General features: G+C 48.9%; 1 protein-coding gene across 2 annotated transcripts; it reads right to left on the bottom strand.

The window, feature by feature from the left end:
• Window positions 1–1852: 1852 nt before the first annotated feature.
• RNF207 (ring finger protein 207) lies at window positions 1853–17328 on the bottom strand. Of its 2 annotated transcripts, none has more exons than XM_029064363.2 (18): window positions 17213–17326; window positions 15241–15431; window positions 14148–14280; window positions 13422–13566; window positions 12852–12933; window positions 12619–12694; window positions 12392–12517; window positions 12095–12141; window positions 11280–11352; window positions 10990–11058; window positions 10434–10502; window positions 10244–10341; window positions 7398–7584; window positions 6121–6306; window positions 5391–5442; window positions 4840–4957; window positions 4349–4432; window positions 1853–2097 (listed from the first exon to the last, which is right to left on the bottom strand). In XM_029064363.2, exons 2-18 carry the CDS (start codon window positions 15429–15431, stop codon window positions 1926–1928), a joined length of 1908 nt encoding a protein of 635 aa, XP_028920196.1. In that variant the 5' UTR covers window positions 17213–17326; the 3' UTR covers window positions 1853–1925. The 2 variants fall into 2 exon arrangements, with proteins under 2 accessions (XP_028920196.1, XP_028920197.1); XM_029064364.2 differs by having other exon boundaries at window positions 2008–2097; window positions 4326–4432; window positions 17213–17328.
• Between the last annotated feature and the right edge of the window lie 4239 nt (window positions 17329–21567).

The following is a 21567-nucleotide window of genomic DNA, read 5'->3' on the forward strand; positions in this document are numbered from 1 at the left end:
AGAGGAGACAGACAACAAAACAAGCAGGCATCAAAACCATCAAAGTAGATAAATAAAATCATAGATATATACGTCATTAATAAAATAGAGTAAATACGTACAAATATACACAAGTGCTTTGGGGAGGGGAAAGGGGTAGAGCAGATGGCGGTAGAAGGGATGGGGAGGGGAGGAGGAGCAGAGGGAAAGGGAGGGCTCAGTCTGGGAAGGCCTCCTGGAGGAGGTGAGCCCTTGAAGGGTGTGCTGCATTTTGACATGTAGTGGAGATGAAACCTCCCATCTCAGTATTCTTGGGGACAGAACTAGGTCGATGAAATCTCCAACAAATAGGAAGCCAGGAGGGGGAGAGAGGATGGCCCTGGAGCTGAGGAGGATTTTTGCAGAGAACTTTTGGTCTTTCTGGACAAGCTCGAGAGGCTATTTCTTATCCAGGTCCTGAGAAAGAAAAGTCTGAAAATAATTGGCTTATAAGGAAAAGCTCAGGGGGCTCGGTGAAGTCTTTAGGCTTCAATTAGGGGAAATGAGTTTAAATTAAGGAACTTGGCGAAACCAGCTGCAAAGGTATTGCATCTGATCAGGAATCTTAAAATTAACTAGAGACTCTAAAGTTTTATAAAACCATCAGTCCACTGCCTACAACTGGACAATATGAGGGAGGGTCCTGAGCCCAAGCCCTGGCCTGTGACAGGGTACAACACAACTTCCATTCTAGGATTACAAGAAGTGGTTCTTGCCGAGTTGTGTTTAATCAAGTCTTAAACACATTACCTAGCTAATGATTTAGCAGAGCCAGATTTTTCTGGGGAAAATTCAATATAAAAAACCATCCATCCCTTCAAGAATGTCTTAATGACGTTTCGTGCTAAGCAGTCTAAAGGCTTCCTGGCTGCTATTCCTTTATAAAGCCCAGTAGAAAACAGTTACTTTCTTCCTCCTGAGCTAAGATTTTAATTAGAGAGGAGGCTTCCAAGTGACCTTGCGTTAACATTGCTAAAGGAAGGTTGTGACTCAAGAGAAACAGGACTATCTGTTGCGGAGGAAGATGTAGTGTGGACTTCAGCTTTCAAAGTTGTTATTACCCCTCAGAAATATCATTTTGGGCTAGGTGGCCATATGTGCCCAAATGGGTATGTAGTAGGGCCTCAGGGCTCTAGAGTTAGGTACCCAGCCGTGACCCCTCAAAAAAAAGAGACTTCAAGACGTGACATTACAGTCACGCTAGCGTGCAATGTACAGTGATGTTGTCATTTAGATGTCATCTTGCCTGTTTCCAACCATGTTAGCCTGAACATAGAGTGAACACATTGCAGAGGCAGGCTTGGCACTGAAAATCAAAATACTGGACATAAAGAGGTCCAGGTCTCTATTTGTACTGGCTGGCCACCCTATGCCAAAGTAGGTTCATTCAACTTGTCTGTGAACTTTCACTCCTGTATCTGGTGTCAAATAGCTGGGTGAGAGAGAGCTGTTGTTTTGATTTCCCTGAACCCTCCTGCTTTTATCCCCAAATGGCATGTCATGTGGATGTGTAGAAGTTAACAAGGCATGTTTAAGGGAAACAAACCAGTTCTTAAAATACGCTACTGTGAATTCATCCTAAGAACTAAAGACAGACATGCAGGAATAGGGAACGGAAATGTTACCTAGAATTAAACCTCCAAACAAGTTTTCTTTTGCAACATCTTTTTAACATCTCTTTTTTTATTAAAAACTGTCAGAGAATAATAATCAAGCCTGCAAAGGCTTTCTGGAGGAGAAAGTAAAAATTTGAAAACAGTATTATTATTATTATTATTGGTTGCTTAAATCTGTTTCACCGTTGTTAACTGTCTTTGAAAAATCACAGATGGGCTAGGAAGGAAGTTTTTCCAAATATATTATTTGCACACATGCTGAGAAAGACTGAATTATCCTGGACTTCTCTGCTAGGATGTGAACTCTTTCTGGATAGGGCCAGTCACCCCGCTCTTTGGTTTGTGTTTGTAATAATCTTTATTTTTCAGGAATGTTTCCTCTGGGAAAGTGTTCAGGGTCTGGCCGTCCTCTCGGGACTCCAGGACTTTCTCTCTGTCTCCAGGGCTGCGTAGTGGATCATTCCTAAGGATGGAAATTCACACAAATTAAGGCTACGATTACTCTCTTACTGCATCCTGAGATAAATGTTCGTGTGGGCCAAAGCCTCAGAATTATAGTGTCGTGTTGCAGTTAATCAGCCATACTAAAACGTGAAATTCTAAAGGACAGTGGGTCGTGATTATCTTCATTGGGTAATGTTTTTTTATCTTTTCCTTTATCCTCTAGCTTAGCAATGTTTTAGTACCGTGCAGCAGGTGAATAGCAGTTTCTCCAGCTCAGTCAATCGGTCGTGTTTACTGAATGCTTACTATATGTTGAGCACTGTACTAAGTGTTCAGGAGAGTACAATAGTGACTAAGTACAATCCCTGCTCTCGAGTTTACAGTCCGGCAGGGGAGACAGACACTAAAATAAATTACAGGTTCGGGGAGTATCCAAGTGCTTAGTGTGTAGATTCATTCAATAGTATTTATTGAGCGTTTACTATGTGCAGATCACTGTACTAAGTGCTTAGAATGTACAATTCAGCAAAAGAGACAGTCCCTGCCCAGCGACAGGCTCACAGTCTAATCGATGAAGTGGAAGTGCTGAATTGGCAATAAGCAGCCCAGACTAGTGGGAAGAGCATGGATCTGGGAGTCAGAGAACCTGGGTTCTAATCCCTGCCTGCTGTGTGACACTGAGAAAGTCACTTAACTCCTCTGTGCCTCAGTTTCCTCATCTGAAAGATGGGGATTAAAATACCTGCTCGCTGTCCTACTTAGTGTGAGCCCCATGGGAGACAAGGACTGTGCCCAACCTAATTAGCTTATCTATCCTAGTCCTTAGTACAGTGCTTTGTAACAAATGCCACAACTATTATTATTATTGGTAATAATAAGGGTGGAGAAATGAATTAAGGGAGAATAAGAACATAGAATAAGCTTGACACTTTTTCCCATCCAAATAAATGAATCATTTTGGTGAAAGTCAACTTGTATGAAACTAGCCCTGTCAGAAATCCCTTGAAAGTCAGTCACTTCTTTATTCTTGTACCTGCCTTTAGTATCAAAAACAAAATAAAACTGTCATTCACTCAAAGGCCTCGTCAAACAAAAAGTAAATGCTTTGGCTGCTGTTCAAATGTTGGCTGCTATGTTTGCCTTTTAAGAGTTATATCAACTAATTTGTACCCAAAACTGCATTTCAATTTCTATTTTCTGGTCGATGGTGGCCTTTTTGACCTCCGTTTTTGTATCGAAATTGTGCTCTTTCTAAGCCCAGAGGTGGAAATTAATGGCATTTACTGGGGCTCTGTACAACAATAGCAAGACATGTTTCGTGTCCTTGAGGAACTTACACTCTAATGGAAAGATTCCTTTGATCTGTCACCAAATCCTGTTGGTCTACCTTCACAGCATCGCTAAAATCTGCCCTTTCCTCTCTGTCCAAACTGCTTCAAGCTGATCCAAGCACTTCTACCCTGCCTTGACAACTGTATCAGCCTCCTAGCTGACCTCCCTGCCTCCTATCTCTCTCCATTCCAGTCTGTACTTTACTGCTCGGATCATTATTCTAAAAAAAAGGTAAGTCCAGTTCTCCCCACTCCTCAAAACCCCCCAGTGGTTGCCCAACCACCTCTACATCAAACAAAAATTCGTTACTATCGGCTTTAAAGCACTCCATCAGTCTTGCCCCTCCTACATTACCTCACTGATTTCCTTCTACAGCTCAGCCTAGCTAAAGCTATCAGTAGTGTTAGTAGCCTTTACCTACATCCTCCCTCAGACCTGCAACTCCCTCCCCCTTCATATCTATCAGACCACTACTCTCTCCACCTCCAAAGCCTTATTTAAATGGAGGCCTTCCCTGACTCAGCCCTCATTTCCCCTACTCCCTTTAAGTACTTAAGTTACCCTGTGTCTCCAGCCCCACAACACATAGGGACATAGTCATAATTTTATCTTAATGTCTATCTCCCTCTCTAGACTGTAAACTCCTTTTGAGCAGGAAATATGTCTACCAACTCTTCCCCTTCTCCCTTTCCCTTCTGTGTCCCCTATGCACTTCGATTTGTACCTTTAAGCACTTGATAGTCACCCTGTTTTCAGCCCCATAACACTTAGGGACATAGTCACAATTTACCTTACTGTCTCCCTCTCTAGACTGTAAACTCCTTTCGAGCAGGGAACGTGTCTATCAACTCTTGTATTGTACTCTCCCAAGTGCTTAGAACACTGCTGTGCACACAGAAGGTGCTCAGAAATTACCTTGATTGATTTTGATTGATTACCTGGGCTGGGTCTCGCTGACTATAAGGCTGTCATCATAAATTTTTGGCAAAGTCTCTGGCTGTTCATCTGTTGGTTCCTGAAATCTAAGAAAAAGGAGCAATCCTGTTAGCTAATCTGTCAAAAGGACCATAGCAAGTTCATCATCAGTCTCTCTTTTAGGTTGAAAAACAGCCCAGGCAAGTGCAGAAGGGGGCCTGCCCCTTTTGCCAATCTTGGTCCAATTTGTCAAGAGGGAGGTGGTTGGTGACTTTCCAGTATAGATACCCACTTAGCAGGCACAGGTTCCTCATCAAAGTAGCAGGTTTCTCCAGGGGCCTTTGGAGAGCCTGATATGCAACCAATTTTCTGACCCTCAGTGATGGAGAAGCAGGGAGATTTGAATTTCCGCTAAGTGTGTGCTAAGCCTGCAAATCCAGCAGTGCCTTCGTTTAGAAGGAGGGAGAGAGAAACCCTCCCGCCTCCCTCCTCGGAAGCCCCAGGGGCCTTCTACCTGGGCTCCAGCCGCTCCTTCACTTTGGCAATGGAGCGGACATAGGGTGTGATCTGCTTGGTGATGGTGGTCAGGTAACTGTTCTCCTGTTTCAGCTGGAGTAGGTCATGGAGCTGGGCTGTGAGGGACATTAGAATTAGGTCAGAGAGTTTAACTCTCCACCCCTCCACTCTCTTTAATCCTTAGATGAAAATTAGGCATGCGGTCAGACAGCGCCTATTCTGAGGAGCAGAGGAGAGAAGCATTTCCCCCATGAGATTCCCAAATCTAGGGGAGTGTGCGGAAAGCTCTTGTGCAGAGTGGATGTGAAGCCCCTGAAGAAGACGTAATTGGATTCGGGCCAAATTCTGCTTTCTGGAGTGATGCGTAAGAAAAGATGAAGGATTAGGATTAAGGAGAGGAGCCAAAGGGGAGACTTTTCCCTGCCTCTCTCAATAAGGGAAAACTTACAATTTTTCAAGTAGTCAGTGGGGCTTTTTTCCCCAAGGGATGTGTTATGGTGAGACAGTTAAGACAAGGAATTCACTCAGCAGGCAGAGCTTCCCAGATACCTTCGTAAATCTCCTGTTCGTTTGCCACCCTCTGATATGTCTCCTCCCAAGTCTGAAAGAAAGAGTGCGCTAGAGAAAGCAGTGCCTCAGATCCTCTAAATGGAAGCCTGTTTCGGGGCTTCACCACCATTCCCATCTCGGTGAGTAGATTGGCAAGATGTTCACAGACCTTTGTATCCTTTTCAGCGTTTCCTCAAGGTTGAGGGCTATATAAATAGCAAGGGCTAACCAGATAATGAGTCCTGTGTAGAATGCAGCAGGCTGAATGAGGACCAGCCAGTCTTCCGGGAAGACTGCTTTGTGGCAGAGAAGAAGCGTGGCCTAGTGGATAGACCATGGGCTGTGAGAGGCAGGAGAACCTGGGTTCTAATCCCGTCTTTGCAACTGGTCTGCTATGTGACGTTGGACAAGTCATTTAACTTCTCTGTGCCTCAGTTACCTCATCTGTAAAACAGGGATTAATATTGGGAGTCCCATGTGGGACAGGGACTGAGTCCAACCTGATTAGCTTATACCTACCCCAGTGCTTAGTACAGTGCCTGGAACATGGTAAGTGCTTAACAAATACCATAAAATAAAAATATCCTCATCTTACACTTGTTGCCTTACTCCTCTAAAGGATGAAAAATGGGGATGAGGGGATCTGGTTCAGCCAGTTCTTGTAAGATTCTGCTCTTGCCAACTAGGGGGAAGGCTAAGGTGGAGCTGCCTCCCACGATGAGCCTGTTACCTCCTCGAAGATGCTCCTCATCATCTCCACCGAACTGTACTCGGAGGCGATCTGCTTGTCCACCTGCAAGGACTTCTGTAGGATGTCACTCATGATCTCGGCCTTGATCAGAGAGTGGTGCTTGGTGAGGTCACGATGGAGCTCCTGCACCTGGTCCTTCAGGTTCTGGATCTCCGACTGCAGGGACTGGGTTGAGATTTACCCGGGTAAGTGAAGCTCGTTCCCCAAGCCGCTGAGTTATGAAGGGGTCTGGGCTGGGGGAAGCAGGGTGAAGTTCCAGGAAGGGCTTGGGGATTCTAGCCAGGTTCTCTGATTCTGGGTTTCTCCTCAGCTGGGTTTTGCCCACTTTATTGCAGGCAGGAACCCAAAGACCTATGCTTGATGGAAAAAACAGTTCGTCAGTCAAACTAGTAAACTGGGGAGGGAGGAAGGTGAGGACAAGGAGTGCTGTTTGATGAAATTCAGATCCTTTCTCTAGTTCAGTGGGGGTGGAATGTTAAACGTTTCCAGGATGCACTGCAAAAGCTCTGGTGAGGTTTGATCGCTTTGATTCCTACCTCAGGGATCCAAACTTGATGCTGTCTCCCCTCCCCAACTTAAGTTGTCCCGAGACTTGACGTACTTTCTTAAGCTAACTGGGTTCCTTTAATATCATGGAATCGACATGCAATTAGTTCTACAAAAGCTGTTTCCACTACCCACTTTTTGGTGGAGCTCTTTTGGGTAATTAGGAAATGTCCTTCCAACAACACTTATCTGAGCAGCGTTGGAAGAAATGGTTGAGTGCATTTCCCCAGTATCAATCAAGGCATCAATAAAACTCATGAGTTTTATTTGAGAAGCTAACCCCGTGTTACAGGATAACTGAGTGCTTAAATTTTCCCCAGAACTAGGTCTCTACCGCTATTTACCTCAAACTCCACCTCTTGCAGGCAAAAAACCTGCTTGATGCTCACCCAGGTCCTCTCCCTGCCTTCCAGACACTGATGGACTCTCCCTCCATTCAGAGCGCGAAGGAAGACAGGCCTTCAGCCAACAGGCAGATAAACTGAGGCAGAATGAGAGCCCAGACTGTTAGCTGGGGGCCCAGATGCCCCTGCTACTGTTCTCCGGCTGGCGACCAAATCCAAGGCCCTCTTTGAGCTCAGCCCTGAACTAGGCACTGTGGGGAGTTATAGTGGATGTGGAAAACCCCAGCACCACTAGCAAGATACCAGAAGGCATAAAGATCATTGAGATTAAGCTGGGCTCCCACCAGAGGCTGGGGAGGTTCTCACCCGGTATGCGTTCTCGTAGTTGCGGCAGTGCTCCGTGAAGGGGGTGTCCCCACCCTCGGCCAGCAGCACCTTGGTGCTGATGTAGCGGTGCAACGTTGGCTTGCGAACCGGTGAGCCGGACATCTTTCCGCAGGAAGACAGGCAGCCAGGCCTGACTAGCGTCTTCGCACCTGGCCCCCCTGAAAGTCTGGAGAGAAGAGAGTAGGCCTAATGGCTGAAGAACCCACCGAGAGTGGCAGGGGAACCTTGGCTATTCCTTCCTGACACCATCTCAGGATTCTGCCCAAGGCACAGGTGGCTTTACCCATTAGAGCACAGGAGAAGTTGCGGGATTCAGATTAGTAGTTTAGCCCTTCCCTCTGGACTCAGAAAACTGATGCTTCCTTGAGCTGCTTCACCCCATCTCTGGGGAAGGGAACATGCCTTGTGGCCTAGCGGAATGAGAATAGGCTGCAAGTCAGACACAGTGGACCGTGTCTAATCTCATTTTTTATCTACCCTAGTGCTAAACACGGTGTTCGACACATCGCAAGCAATTAATACATTTCAGAATTAAGGCCAGTATGTTACTTAAAGTGCAAGGCGAGCAGACCTAAGGAGGCATCTTGTCTGGAGAGATGTAGGGAAAGCTATTAAAAGTCTAAATCTCATCAGATTGGGGATGGAAGCTACCTGTTTGGACACCTAGAGGAGTCACTGATGCTACCCCGCCAATGCTTCCCCTCTAACCATTTTAGATTCCCTCAGCCCATAAATTACAGATAGGTAAGTCATATTATGTACTCAAATTGGTGCCTAAGGGGCAGAAAAAAGACCCCACTCCCTGGAAACAAGGCAGGGACACCACCCCAGCAGGTAGTAGGAAGTTTCAGACCCACATTGCAGCGTGGCTCAGTGGAAAGAGCCTGGGCTTCAGAGTCAGAGGTCATGGGTTCGACTCCTGGCTCTGCCACTTGTCAGCTGTGTGACTGTGGGCAAGTCACAACTTCTCTGTGCCTCAGTTACCTCATCTGTAAAATGGGGATTAACTGTAAGCCTCACATGGGACAACCTGATTACCCTGCATCTACCCCGGCGCTTAGAACAGTGCTCTGCACATAGTAAGCGCTTAACAAATACCAACATTATTATTATTATTACTTGGGCTATTATATGTTCCCCACCCACTTGAAACCTTATTCCTCCTTCCCCATTCTCCCCTCCCAGCACCTGGTCTCCACGGGCCAGCATGAGAAGCAGCATGGCATAGTGGATAGAGTGTGGGCCTGTGTGTCAGAAGGCCTGAGGTTCTACTCCCAGCTCTGCCACTTGTCTGCTGTGTGACCTCGGGCAAGTCACTTCTTTTCTCTGTGCCTCAGTTACCTTATCTGTAAAATGAAGATTGAGACTGTGAGACCCAAGTGGAACATGGACCCTGTCCAACCTGATTAGCTTGTACCTAACCTTAGTGCTTAGTACAGTGCCTGGCACATAGTAAACACTTAACAAATTACCATGAAAAAAAGTGCTCCCTTGTTCGGCTTGGAGGTCTGGATCTCTGATCTGAGCTGCATGCGTCTGATCAGCACTGGTGTTTGCTGAAGATCCCAGCAAAGCCCAGCTCTTCCCTGCCCCTTTCTGGTGCAGCTGGTGCGAGGTTTGGGGTGGTGTTTGGTTTTTTTTTTTTTAAAACCCCAGCTCTGATCTCTCTCCTCCAAGAAAAAAGCCCCCAGCTGACAGCCCCGAGGATCTGGGCCCCTGCTGGTCTAACCAACCAGCAATAGCAGCTGCAGACCCCCAGTATCCTCCCCTGTGTTAGTCTGGCTGGTGGGGCATTTTTAAAGGAGGAGGGGGAAGGGTTTTTTCCACAGCTCCCAGCCTCTGCTTGCAGCGCGCGGCAACCTCTCTCTCAAACCTCGGCTAGTCCGTCTGCTGGAGCCGGAGACTCTGGCTAGACCCTTTAGCTCCAGGGAGTCCCGGCTGGAGGACAGCGCTAACCCTACCTGTCCTGGGAAGGGAGGGTGGCCATGGCCGTGATGCTCCGATCCCTTGCAGGGGTCCAGCTGGTACCAGTCGGGAGCCCAGCGGAGCCCCTGCCCCACCGAGTCAAAATGTGTCCTCTCTGGCCCAGGCGCAGCTGAACCAGCCGTCCTGGCCTGGGACTAATTATAAACTCCAAGGTTGGGGCAGCGGGCCGGGGATTTCCGTGAACTTCAGTTAAAAATAGGGGTGGGCACGTCGCCGGCCCTGGCATAAGGGCCCGCCCTGGGGTTCGCTGTGGGCCAGGGCCCCTTGGGTGCTACCCAATCCCTCCCCGTCTCGGGATGCCCCTCCGAATCTGATATCTCCTCTCCCTGCTGGTCTGGGGAGTTGGGGGTTGCAGGGGGTGGCGTGGGCATGACACAGTGGATGGAGAAGCAGTGTGGCTTAGTGGAAAGAGCACAGGCTTGGGAGTCAGAGGTCATGGGTTCTAATTCCAGGTCTACCACTTAGCTGTGTGACTTTGGGCAAGTCATTTAACTTCTCTCAAATGGGGATTGAGACTGTGAGCCCCAAGTGGGACAAGGGCCAATGTCCAACCCCAACTGCTTGAATCCACCCCAGCACTTAGTACAGTGCCTGGCACATGGTAAACGCTTAAATAACAGAGTTGTTATTATTAGGAGGCTCCTTTATCTGTGGAGTGTGGCACTTCCAGGAAGCAAGGTCCCAGCCCGGCTCGGCCCTTCCTGGGAAGCGGCCACCTATTCCTGGCTCAGGTCTGGACAGTGGTCTGCTGCCCCTGGGACCCCGCCAAGGACACCTGGAGAATTCAGCCTCCAGTGCCCTTACAGGGTGGCCCTGCCCCTGCTCCCCACTGCCCTTACAAGGTGGCATTGCCTCCGCTCCCTGCCACCCGGCGGGGGCTCAGCAACAGCAGCGGCTCCAAGCAGCGGGCAAACTCGGCGCGGTGGTCACTGGTGATCTGCAAGGGGACATGTGGCTCAGAAGGCACCCCTTCCCCCCTCCTCCAACCCACCCCTGGGTCCCAATCTCAGTCCTGGCCCAGGGTCGCACCTTGCTGCTCTGCGCAGGCCGCAGCCGGTGAGGTCGGGTGACAATGCCCTGCAGCCGCTCCATCAGCTCCTGCCACACCAGAGACACCCACCCCGTCACCATCCACCACCCCTGCCACTGCCCAGAGCTGTCCCCCCAACCAGGGGCAAGTGGGGGACCCTCCCTCTGACTGCCCACCTAGCTCTGGGTAGGGTCGGGGGTCGGGGTGGAGTGTAGATCCTGCAGAGCTGTTGGGCAGGGCCAGGATGCGCACAGTGGCAAAAGCATGAGCTTGGAAGTCAGAGGATGTGGGTTCTAATCCTGGCTCTGCCAGTTGTCTGCTGTGTGACCTTGGGCAGGTCACTTAACTACTCAGTGCCTCAGTTACCTCATCTGTAGAATGGAGAATAAGACTGTGAGCCCCATGTGGGACAACCTCATTACCTTGTATCTACCCCAGCACTTAAAACAATGCTTGGCACAAAGCAAGTGCTTAACAAATGCCATAATTATTATTATTCCTTTCCCGCGGGGCAGGAGGAGGTGGGGCAAGACCCCCGTTTTGGGGGAGACTCACGTAGCCCAGGTCCAGGAATTCCGCCTTATTGGCCGAGCTGAGGAAGGCGGAGCAGGTGACCAGGTGGACCTATTGGGCCGGGGGGCGGGGGGATACAGTCAGGGTGTCTTGGAAGCCGAGCCCAAGCCCCAACCCACGCGCGCTGGGGAGAGAGGTCCAAGACCACTTTCGGTGGGACCTGGACAGGGAGCGGGAGGAGGACCAGGACTTGAACGGGAAGCCCTGGACTCTCAGATCATTGGTTAGCCGGACCACTAATGATGACCAGGCCCCCAAGTCTGGCCACGAACCTGCAGCGTCGGGAGCAGAGACGCCAGGTGGGATAGTTGATCTTTGAAAGCTTTTTCCTTTTCTTCGTGTTGGCTGTGAGGAGGAGGAGAGGCTGGGTGAGGGCCCAGAATTGGTTTCTGGATGCAGTCGGGGTGCAGGGCTGGGCCGGGGAGGGGGGAGCAAGAGGAGTTCTGTGCCTGGGAGTAGCAGGAATTTTATTAACTTTGACTTGGAAGATCTTCAGGCCCAGCAACAAGTATGATGGTGAGGCTGGGAGTGATGGATTCATTTGGGTAAATGATCTCCTCTCTAGGCTGGTGGAACAATCTTAAACTGTTTTGAGGGAAGGATAGATGGTGCCCAGAAAAGTGATTTGCACAATAAAGAATTACATACAACACTAGTGCTCAGAGCTCCAAAGAAAGGGAGCAAATGAGGTGTGGAAGGCAACCCAAGGGAGGTAAGATTTTGTATAGCCTGGTGCAGAGGATCTGTTCCTGGCCAGTTCTAGAGCATAGGGCGTGGGGTGGGATGGGGTCGGGGATAAGGGTGGTTCTCGAGGATCTGGAGTGCCATGGTTCCCTACTGGTTTGGTGATCTGGCTTCCCAAAAACCCTTTATTTTATTATTTATAACAGCTGGATGGGGCTCTAGCAGTCGACCTGAAACTCTCTCTAGGGGCATTAAAGGGAACTTCTATCAGGAGCTTTCCAGGTCAGTTCTTTCCCCAAGGGGCTCAGAGAAGTTGGGAAGGAGTGAAGGTGTCTCAGGATCTGGCAGCGTTGTGTACGTGGGGCCAGTCTCAACACCCACCTGGACCCAAGGTGGCACTAACCTCTGCACAGCCTTCAGCAGCAGCGTCTTCCTCTCTGCCAGCTTCTCCTGAGAGAGACCAGAGCTTAGACATCCAGCAGCCGAAACACACACACACACTCTCTCTCTCCCTCTCTCCCTCTCTCCCTCTCTCTCTCTCTCTCTCTCTCTCTCTCTCTCATGTGCACACCACCTTTCGGCCTTTCAATCTTCAGTCAGGGCCAGCAACCTTCCCTCCCTCACACCTACTCTGCCTAGGCCTGGCCCTAGATAAGCAGGGTTGGCATCCCCGAGTGGTCAAGGCCACCCTCTTCCCCACCTGCATGCTGCTGAAAAGCGCGTGGATGTCACCCTCCTCCTCTGCCGCACTGCGCCGCACCTCCTCCAGCATGGCCTGCAGCAGGGCGATGGCCTCCAGCGTGGCCACCTGCAGAGACTTCACGGCCTGCAAGGGACCCAGGCGGGCTCATCGGGACACTACTCGCTGGTAGGTTGGAGGACACCCCCCTACCCCGACCCCCTCACTCCCCAGTGCTGCCCACTCACCAGCACAGCCTGGTCCAGCTTCTCACAGCCTTGCAGGTAGGCCGTCTCGATGTCGATGCAGTGTGCCCGGCTCTCCCTGCAGGGATGCCCATCTCTGATGGGACGATTCTCAGCGGCCCGGCCCAGCCCGTAGCATCTGGGTTACGGGGCCCCCCTTTCCCTCTGCCCTCTTCCAGCTCAGCTGGGCCCGGCCCCCACTGCAGAGAGAGAAGGCCGAGCCCGGGACCACATACCCGTGCATGTCCCGGAAGCAGCGAATGCAGACCATGGACTTCTTGTCAGTAGAGAACATGATGTAGGGCTCCGAGTGCAGAGCTGCAACACAGATAGGGGTGGCTCTGCATATGCAGAGCGATTTGGGGTTTTGACCATTTCCCCAATAATTTGTTCCCTTTAGAAAGCTCAGGTAGATCTTTCAGGCAATCCTCTATTTATCTTGTAGAAGCAAGATTGGCCATCCACACAGAGCAACTGGATAATTGTCAGCTACCCTCTTCGTTCTGTTGACAAAGTCCACATGAGATTTAGCACCGAGGCAAATTTAATTAGCTCGGTTTTTTAAACCTGCTATTTAAAACCACTTGTCTTACAGTTTCCAAATTGGCAGTCCACTCTCACTACAATCCCTGGATACCTGTTTAGCCCTCCAGTTCATACTGCCTGTGTAGACTCAGCCCCCCGGGCTGTGAAGACCCAGTCGCAGACTATCAACTCCAGGTTTGAAGTCGGGAGCTCAGAGTCTGGGCAGAGTCTGAAGTCTGCTAGGGGCCAGCTGGGCTCTCCCTCTCCCAGAGACCACTCACAACACTTCTTGTGAATGTCCATGGTGCGCTTGCTCAGAGCCACGATGTCATGGCAGGCGAACATTTTGGCCTTGTGTGTTTCATCCCTGCAGCGGGCGCACAGGGGCTGCCCACACGTGTTGCAGAAATAGGTGGTCTCGGCATCCTGTTGGGAGAGGAGGGAATACTTTGGTAATAAAAGCACCACCTAGAAACACAGTCCTTCAGTTAAATGCTTACTAGGGGCCACTAGACTGTAAGCTCGTCCCTGTATAAGCTCACTGTGGGCAGGGATCGTGTCTGTTAATTATTGTACTCTCCCAAGTGCATAGTACAGTGCTCTGCACACAGTAAGTACTCAATAAATACGATTGAATGAATGAATGAGAGCTATATTGAGCCTGGAGTGTGAAATAGGGGATGACCTGCACCTGGTCTTTTCCTCTCCATCCCAGGGTCAAGTTTAAGGGATCATCCTAGAAGCAGGGCTTGGACAAACTCCTGCTAATAGACTAGGCAAATTTCTGAGTTTCCAGATCACATTTGGGGATTGGTGGTCCTTTGTGATATCTGAAAGGGTGAAGTTTGAGATACTGAGGGATACTGAGGGACTGCTACTCCTTACCCCCCGAAAGGCGCAAAATATAGGAAAAGTCCCTCAATTTTCTCTGGAGTAATCCAGCCCTGTACGGTGGGTGGGGCGCTCTGCTCTGCCTATTCTCCGTGGTAGGCCTCTGCCCCCCCCACCTGCTTGTGGCACTCCTGATCACAGTTGGCACAGCGCACTGCTTCTTCGTTGTCCGATGAGCTGTCCACCAGGAACTGGAGCAGCCGGTCCACGGGTGGGAGCCCATTATTTCCTTTCACCACTGACTGGTGTCTGTTGGAAGAGGCTGGAGCCAAGATCCAGACAAACTGGGTCTGCCCCCTTCCCCACACCCACCCTCAACCAGCCCATGCACCCTCTCCAACCCGGTACAGCTAAGGACTAAAAATAGCCCCTTTCTTGCCCCGTACATAGACTCTTTCCCTGAATCGCCCTTGAAACAATCTGGCACCTGCCTGTTGTTTCTGCTAAAAATATCCTGCCTGAGCTCTGAGCTTCTCCCCACACTTCTTTTCTGACGGCCCAGTCCTGTGGGGAATGGCGGGTGTCGGTAAGGGAGGAAGGAGCCTTAAAAGAGTATAAAATCTCTTTCTAACCATCTCCCTGGGGTCAACTGGAGAGAACAAAGCCCCCTGGAAGGACCCTGAAATTCCACAATCTTCCCTGTCTCTCTCTTCTTCCTCTCTCCATGCTGCCTGGATCTATCTTCCCCTCGTCCTCCTTCTCGCAGTCTCCGTTTCCCAGGATGAAGGAATCTCCAGATCGCAGGATGGGGGCATGGACGGCCTCGGACTCCCCTCCTCTGGGAGGGGTTGGAAGGGGTGGAAACTGGGGTTCAGGGATCCTTCCCCATCCCACCCTCAGAGACCTCCTCAAGACCTGCCCCGCTTTTGCATGCCTCCCCTATCTAATAATAATGACAATACTGGTATTTGTTAAGCACTTACTAGGTGCCAAGCACTGTTCTAAGCACTGGGGTAGATACAAGGTCATCAGGTTGTCCCACGTGGGGCTCAAAGTCTTAATCCCCATTTTACAGATGAGGTCACTGAGGCCCAGAGAAGCCCAAGGTCACCCAGTAGACAAATGGCTGAGCCAGGATTGGAGCCCACGTCCTCTGACTCCGAAGCCCGTAGTCTGGCCACTAAAGCCCCGCTTCCCCGGCCTTTGGAGGGATGACGCGGTGCCCCCATCCCTCTGCGCCCCTCTGCGCCCCCATGCCCGGCTCCTCACCCACACAGCGGGCAGGCGAGGCGTCCATCGTTGGCGCGGCCCCTGAGGCAGCTGGCACAGAAGTTGTGGTAGCAGTCCAGCAGGCAGGGCTGCTCGTACTGCTCGTGGCACAGGAAGCAAACGAGCGGGTGGCATCGTGGTCCATCCAGGGCGCCCAGGCCCTCCAGTGGTGAGAAGATCCCCCCTGACATCTGTGGCGAGACGGGGGCAGTGGGGCCGGGGGGCAGAGCCGGACACGGGCACACCGGGCCCGGACCCCCGCACCGGCCGGAAGGGATCGCGAAGGCCGGGGGCCCTGGGCAGCCTCGTTCAACGTGCCAAGGGGATTCATTGCTTCCTTCCTTCCATCGTATCTACTGAGTGCTTACCTTGTATCTCCCCTAGCACTTAGAACAGTGCTTGGCACATAGTAAGTGCTTAACAAATGCCATTATTATTACTGTGTGCAGAGCACTGTACTAAGCGCTTGGATAGTACAATTCAGCAACAGAGACAATCCCTGCCAACAATGGGCTAACAGTCTAGACGGGGGGGGGGGGGATAGGCATCAAAACAAGGAAATGGGCATTAATATACATAAATAGAATTACAGATATAAACACATCAAAACAAACAGGGATCAAAATGAATAAATAGAATTAGATATATACATAATGGGGGCCTGCATTTTGGATTCGGTGTGAATCTGGATCTCTCTATAAATATATATATATTCAATCGTATTTATTAAGCGCTTACTGTGTGCAGAGCACTGTATGAAGCTGTTGGAAAGTAAAATTCGCCATTAAAGAGGGACAATTCCTGCCCACGCTAGGATTACGGTCTAGAAAGGGGAGACAGACATCAAAACAAGGAAATGGGCATCGATATAAATAAATGGAATTATAGATATATACACAACAAAAGTAAACAGGGATTAATAGAGTTTTAGGTGCATACATATATACATAATAGGGGTCCGTATTTTGGCCTCGGTGTGAACCTGGATCTCTACATATACATATTCAATCACATTTATTAAGCACTTAGCACTGTATTAAGCACTTGGAAAGTACAATTCAGCAATAAAGGGGGACAATTCCTGCCCATACCGGGCTTAGGGTCTAGGAGTGGGGAGACAGACATCAGAACAAGTAAACAGGCATCGATATAAATAAACAGAATTATAGATATATACAAAGCGCTCTGCACACAGAGCGCTCAATAAATACGATTGATTGAATGAATATATACATAATGGGGGTATGCGTTCTGGAATCGGTGTGAACCTGAATCTCTCTACATATATATATATATATATATATATATATATTCAATCCTATATATATATATAGGAGAAGCAGCGTGGCTCAGTGGAAAGAGCACGGGCTTTGGAGTCAGAGGTCATGAGTTCAAATCCCAGATCTGCCACTTGTCAGCTGTGTGACTGTAGGCAAGTCACTTAACTTCTCTGTGCTTCAGTTACCTCATCTATCAAATGGGGATTAAGACTGTGAGCCCCACGTGGGACAACCTGATTCCCCTGTGTCTACCCCAGCGCTTAGAACAGTGCTCTGCACATAGTAAGCGCTTAACAAATACCAACATTATTATTATTATTATTATATCCTTTATATATAATCCTATATATAAACATAAATAGAATTACAGATATATATACACATCAAAACAAGTAAACAGGGATCAATATAAATAAATAGAATTACAGATGTATACATGTACACATAATGGGGGCCAGCATATATATATATATATCCTATATATATAATCGTATTTATTAAGCGGGTGCTGTGTGCAAAACGCTGTTAATACAGCGCGTGGGAAAGTACACTACAACGAGTGACCAATCCCTCCCTCCAACGAGTTCACAGTCTAGAGGACGAGCTCGCAGTCTAGATGTGTGTGTGAGTTTGGGGGTGCCCGCGGGGGCGTCAAGGAGCTGTGGTTTGGGCCTTTGGGGTCCCCCTCCTACCTTTTGGGCTCCTATCCCGGCGTCCCCGCTGCCCTTCCCGGCGGCTGGTGGCTCCTTGGGGTCGGACTGGGGCCTCCACCGGAGCCAAGGCCAAGTGTCACCCCCCCCACCCCCCAACCCGGGGCTGGCCGGGCACCAGGAGGGGCTGGGCACAGGGCCCACCAGTCCGGGGCCGCCCCTGGGGCTGGGCAGGACTGACCGGAGTCGATGCCCCTCCAACCACCCACCCCTTCACCCTCCCGAGGAGAAGGAGGGGGAGCAATGGGGAGGGAGGGGCCGAGCCATATTTACACGTTCTCACCATCCCTGGCATTTATTGAGCGGAGGCCCAGGGCACGCCTTGTGCCCTTGGCAAAGTACCCTAGGACCCACGGAAATATTTGATCACCTCAGGGAGCTCACAATCTAATGGGGAAGATGATAGGACAAAAATGATTTACTAATAGTGGACTCGGGAGGGAGGACCGTATGATAGGAAATATTAGAAATGAATCAGGACAAAATAGCTAAATAGCTGAGTAAATACTGGAATGGGCAAATAAAAATCCAATAGGTTCATAAGTGCGGAGTGGTCAGAATAAATAATTAATCGAACAATAAAAGATATATAAATGCAAGTGCGGAGGATGGATATTAATAAATACATAATTGGGGGTGTTGTGCAGTAATCTTAACCGTCTTCACTGATTCATTCATTCAGTGGTAATAGTTAGGCACTGTGCTAAGTGCTGAGATAGCAGCGTAGCTGATAAGCAGCTCAGTGAAAAGAGCACGGGCTTGGAAGTCAGAGGTCATGGGTTCTAATCCTAGCTCTGCCACTTGTCAGCTGTGTGACTGTGGGCAAGTCACTTAACTTCTGTGTGCCTCAGCTACTTCATCTGTAAAATGGGGATTAAGACTGTGAGCCCCACGTGGGACAAACTGATCACCTTGTATCCACCCCCAGTGCTTAGAACAGTGCTTGGCACATAGTAAGCGCTTAAATGCCATCATCATCATTATTATTACAAGATATTCAGGCTGGATGCAGCCCTCTTCCTCATGGACCTTACAGTTTAAGTGGAAGGGAGAACAGGTATTTAATCCCCATTTTACGGATAAGGAAACAGAAACCCAGAGAAGTTAGGCTACTTGCCCAGCGGCAACAGCAGGCAAGTGTTCCCCCGTCTACACTGTAAGCCACTTGTTGGGATGTTGTTGTTGGCCGAATTGTACGTTCCTAGCACTTAGTACAGTGCTCTGCTCACAGTAATTGCTCAATAAATACGAATGAATGCAAGTGGCAGAGGCAGAATTAGAACCCAGGTCCTCAGACTATGCTGTCTCCTAGAAGAGGCCTTCCAAAGTGGGTGGAATTTTTTTAGGAGTCGTTTGAAGGAATGAAGAATTAAGTTTCTGGCTCTGCTAAGGGTGGGTACAAGCTAAGGAACAAAGAAGACTGATGAGGCAGCAGCACTTGGTAGCAGAAATTGACTTGAAGGGTGGGGCGGGGAAGTAAGTGCCTGCAGTGAGTAATAGTGGAATGGAAGTGACATAAATACCTCCACTCACCTCCTCCTCACCTCCTCCAAGAGGCCTTCCCAGACTGAGTTCCCCCTTTTCCCTCTGCTCCCTCTCTGCTCCCCCTCCGCCCTCTGCTCCCTCCCCCTTCCCCCCTTCACCTCCCCTCAGCTAAGCCCCCTTTTCCTCTGCTCCTCCCATTCTCCCTTCCCCTCCCCTCAACACTGTGCTCATTTGTATATATTTTTATTACCCTATTTATTTCGTTAATGAGGTGTACATCCCCTTGATTCTTTTTACCGTGATTATGTTGTCTTGTTTTTGTCCATCTCCCCCGATTAGACTGTAAGCCCAACATTGGGCAGGGACTGGCTCTTATCTGTTGCCGAATTATCCATTCCAAGCGCTTAGTACAGTGCTCTGCCCATAGTAAGCGCTCAATAAATACTATTGAATGAATGAATGAACTACCTCATCCTCTGGTCTGTAGCATTTCAATTCTTCTTGCCTTTCCCGTTCTGCTTCCTGGTCCTTCTTGGGGCAGCATCCTCTGGCCCATGTGATTTTGGGTTTAGGAGGAGCTGGATTCGAGTCCCACTCTGCCAGTTTATGACCTGCTGGGAAGGCTACCCAAAAAACTTTGATATCCTCTCATAATATTCATGGACCGATGGAATGCCCCCTTCCCCCACTTCCTTTCTTTTCCCAGAACTGGGTATCATCCTCTTGTTTGCAGTGCTAAGATTGGGGGACTATTTATTGATTTATTACTGACTCATTTGAGAAGCAGAGTGGCCCAGTGAAAATAGCATGTCCCTGGAAGTCAGAAGACTTGAATTCTAATCCTGGCTCTATTTGTTTGCTGTGTGACCTTGGGCAAGTCACCCAACTTCTCTGGGCCTCAGTTTCTTCACCTGTAAAATGAAGATTTGATACCAGGCCTTCCTCGTCTTTAGAGAGAGAGTTCCATGTGGGACAGGGATTATGCCACACCACATTATCTTGTCAGCTGTGTGACTTTGGGCAAGTCACTTAACTTCTCTGTGCCTCAGTTACCTCATCTGTAAAATGGGGATTATCTGTGAGCCTCGCGTGGGACAAACTGATTACCCTGTATCTGCCCCAGCGCTTAGAACAGTGCTCTGCACATAGTAAGCGCTTAACAAATACCAACATTATTATTATTATTGTATCCACCACAGTGGTTGGCATATACTTAGCACTTAACGAATACCGCAATTTATTTATTTTCTATTTTTATTACACAGGTGTTTAATATTTAAAGCTATTCTTCCACTCTCTTACCTAATGCATTTTCATCAATTTATATCTTCTTATCTTGCCCATTAAATGCAAAGAAGGAGTAAGAGAAGAAGAAGAAGGGATGTAAATACTATTCTTCCACATTTAAAAGCAAAGCTGCAGGACCAGTTGGAGTTGAGGTCTCCAGGATTCCCCTGGGCTCGTCTGACCTGGGTTCTGGGTTCCTGCCCTGTTGAGGTACCAGCTGTCTTTCCATAGGGGACCGCTGAGATGATTAACTCTGTGCCTCAGTTATCTCATCTGTAAAATGGGGATTAACTATGAGCCTCACGTTGGGACAACCTGATGACCCTGTATCTCCCCCAGCGCTTAGAACAGTGCTCTGCGCATAGTAAGCGCTTAACAAATACCAACATTATTATTATTATTAAGGTCCCGGGAGGGTGGCAGTTTATAGTTCAGAGTCCCTTCTGCGACCCTTAGTGTGGATACAATATTTTTTACACCTCTTGGAGGGCTGGACCTGGCTAGGCCGGCTGACAGAGACATCATCAGAGACTGGATTGATTGATTGATTGTGGTATTTATTAAGCACTCACTATGTGTCAAACACTGTTCTAAGAGCTGGGGAAGTTACGAGTCAATTAGGTCAGAACGGAATCCCAGTCCCGCAGGGGGCTCACGGTCCAAGTGGGAGAGAGAACAGGGAGCTCATTTTATAGTTGAGGAAACTGAGGCACATAGCTGTTAAGTGACTTGTCCAAGGTCACAGAGCAAGCAATTGGCAGATTAAGAATTAGAACTCAGGTCCTTCTGAATCACAGGTCTGTGCTCTCTCCACTCGGCCAAGCTGCTTCAAGAGCACGGGCTTGGGAGTCAGAGGATGTGGATTCCAATCCCCGCTTCACCACTTTCATTCAATAGTATTTATTCAATAGTATTTATTGAGCGCTTACTATGTGCAGAGCACTGTACTAAGCACTTGGGATGAACAAGTCGGCAACAGATAGAGACAGTCCCTGCCGTTTGACGGGCTTACAGTCTAATCGGGGGAGACGGACAGACAAGAACAATGGCAATAAATAGAGTCAAGGGGAAGAACATCTCGTAAAAACAATGGCAACTAAATAGAATCGAGAATAGAATAGAGAGAATAGAGAATAGAGAAATAGAGAATAGAGAAAATAGAGAATAGAATCACACTTGTCTGCTGTGTGACTTGGACAAGCCACTTAACTTCTCTGTGCCTCAGTTACCTCATCTGTAAAATGGGGATTAAGACTGAAAATCCCACGTGGGACAACCTGATTGCCTTGTATCTGCCCAGTGCTTAGAACAGTGATTGGCACATAGTAAGCACTTAGAAAATACTGTAATACTAATAATGATTATTATTATACTTGAATTCTGTATTCTATATAATAATAATGGCATTTGTTAAGCGTTTACTATGTGCCAAGCACTGTTCTAAGCACTGGGGTAGATACAGAGTAATCAGGTTGTCCCACAAGGGGCTCACACTTTTAATCCCCATTTTACAGAAGAGGTAACTAAAGGCACAGAGAAGTTAAGTGACCTGCCCTAGGTCACAC

Source organism: Ornithorhynchus anatinus, chromosome 5 (genome assembly GCF_004115215.2).
Source record: "Ornithorhynchus anatinus isolate Pmale09 chromosome 5, mOrnAna1.pri.v4, whole genome shotgun sequence".
In the NCBI taxonomy this organism is placed as follows: domain Eukaryota; kingdom Metazoa; phylum Chordata; class Mammalia; order Monotremata; family Ornithorhynchidae; genus Ornithorhynchus; species Ornithorhynchus anatinus.

Excerpts from the sequence above, each read along its gene's own strand:
- RNF207 (XM_029064363.2), bottom strand. The coding sequence starts at position 15,431 with ATGTCAGGGGGGATCTTCTCACCACTGGAGGGCCTGGGCGCCCTGGAT. Across the intron at positions 14,281-15,240 it reads CTCGCCTGCCCGCTGTGTGG|ACACCAGTCAGTGGTGAAAG; the intron begins GTGAGGAGCCGG and ends CTCTTCCAACAG. Across the intron at positions 4,433-4,839 it reads AAGGAGCGGCTGGAGCCCAG|ATTTCAGGAACCAACAGATG; the intron begins GTAGAAGGCCCC and ends CCTTTTTCTTAG.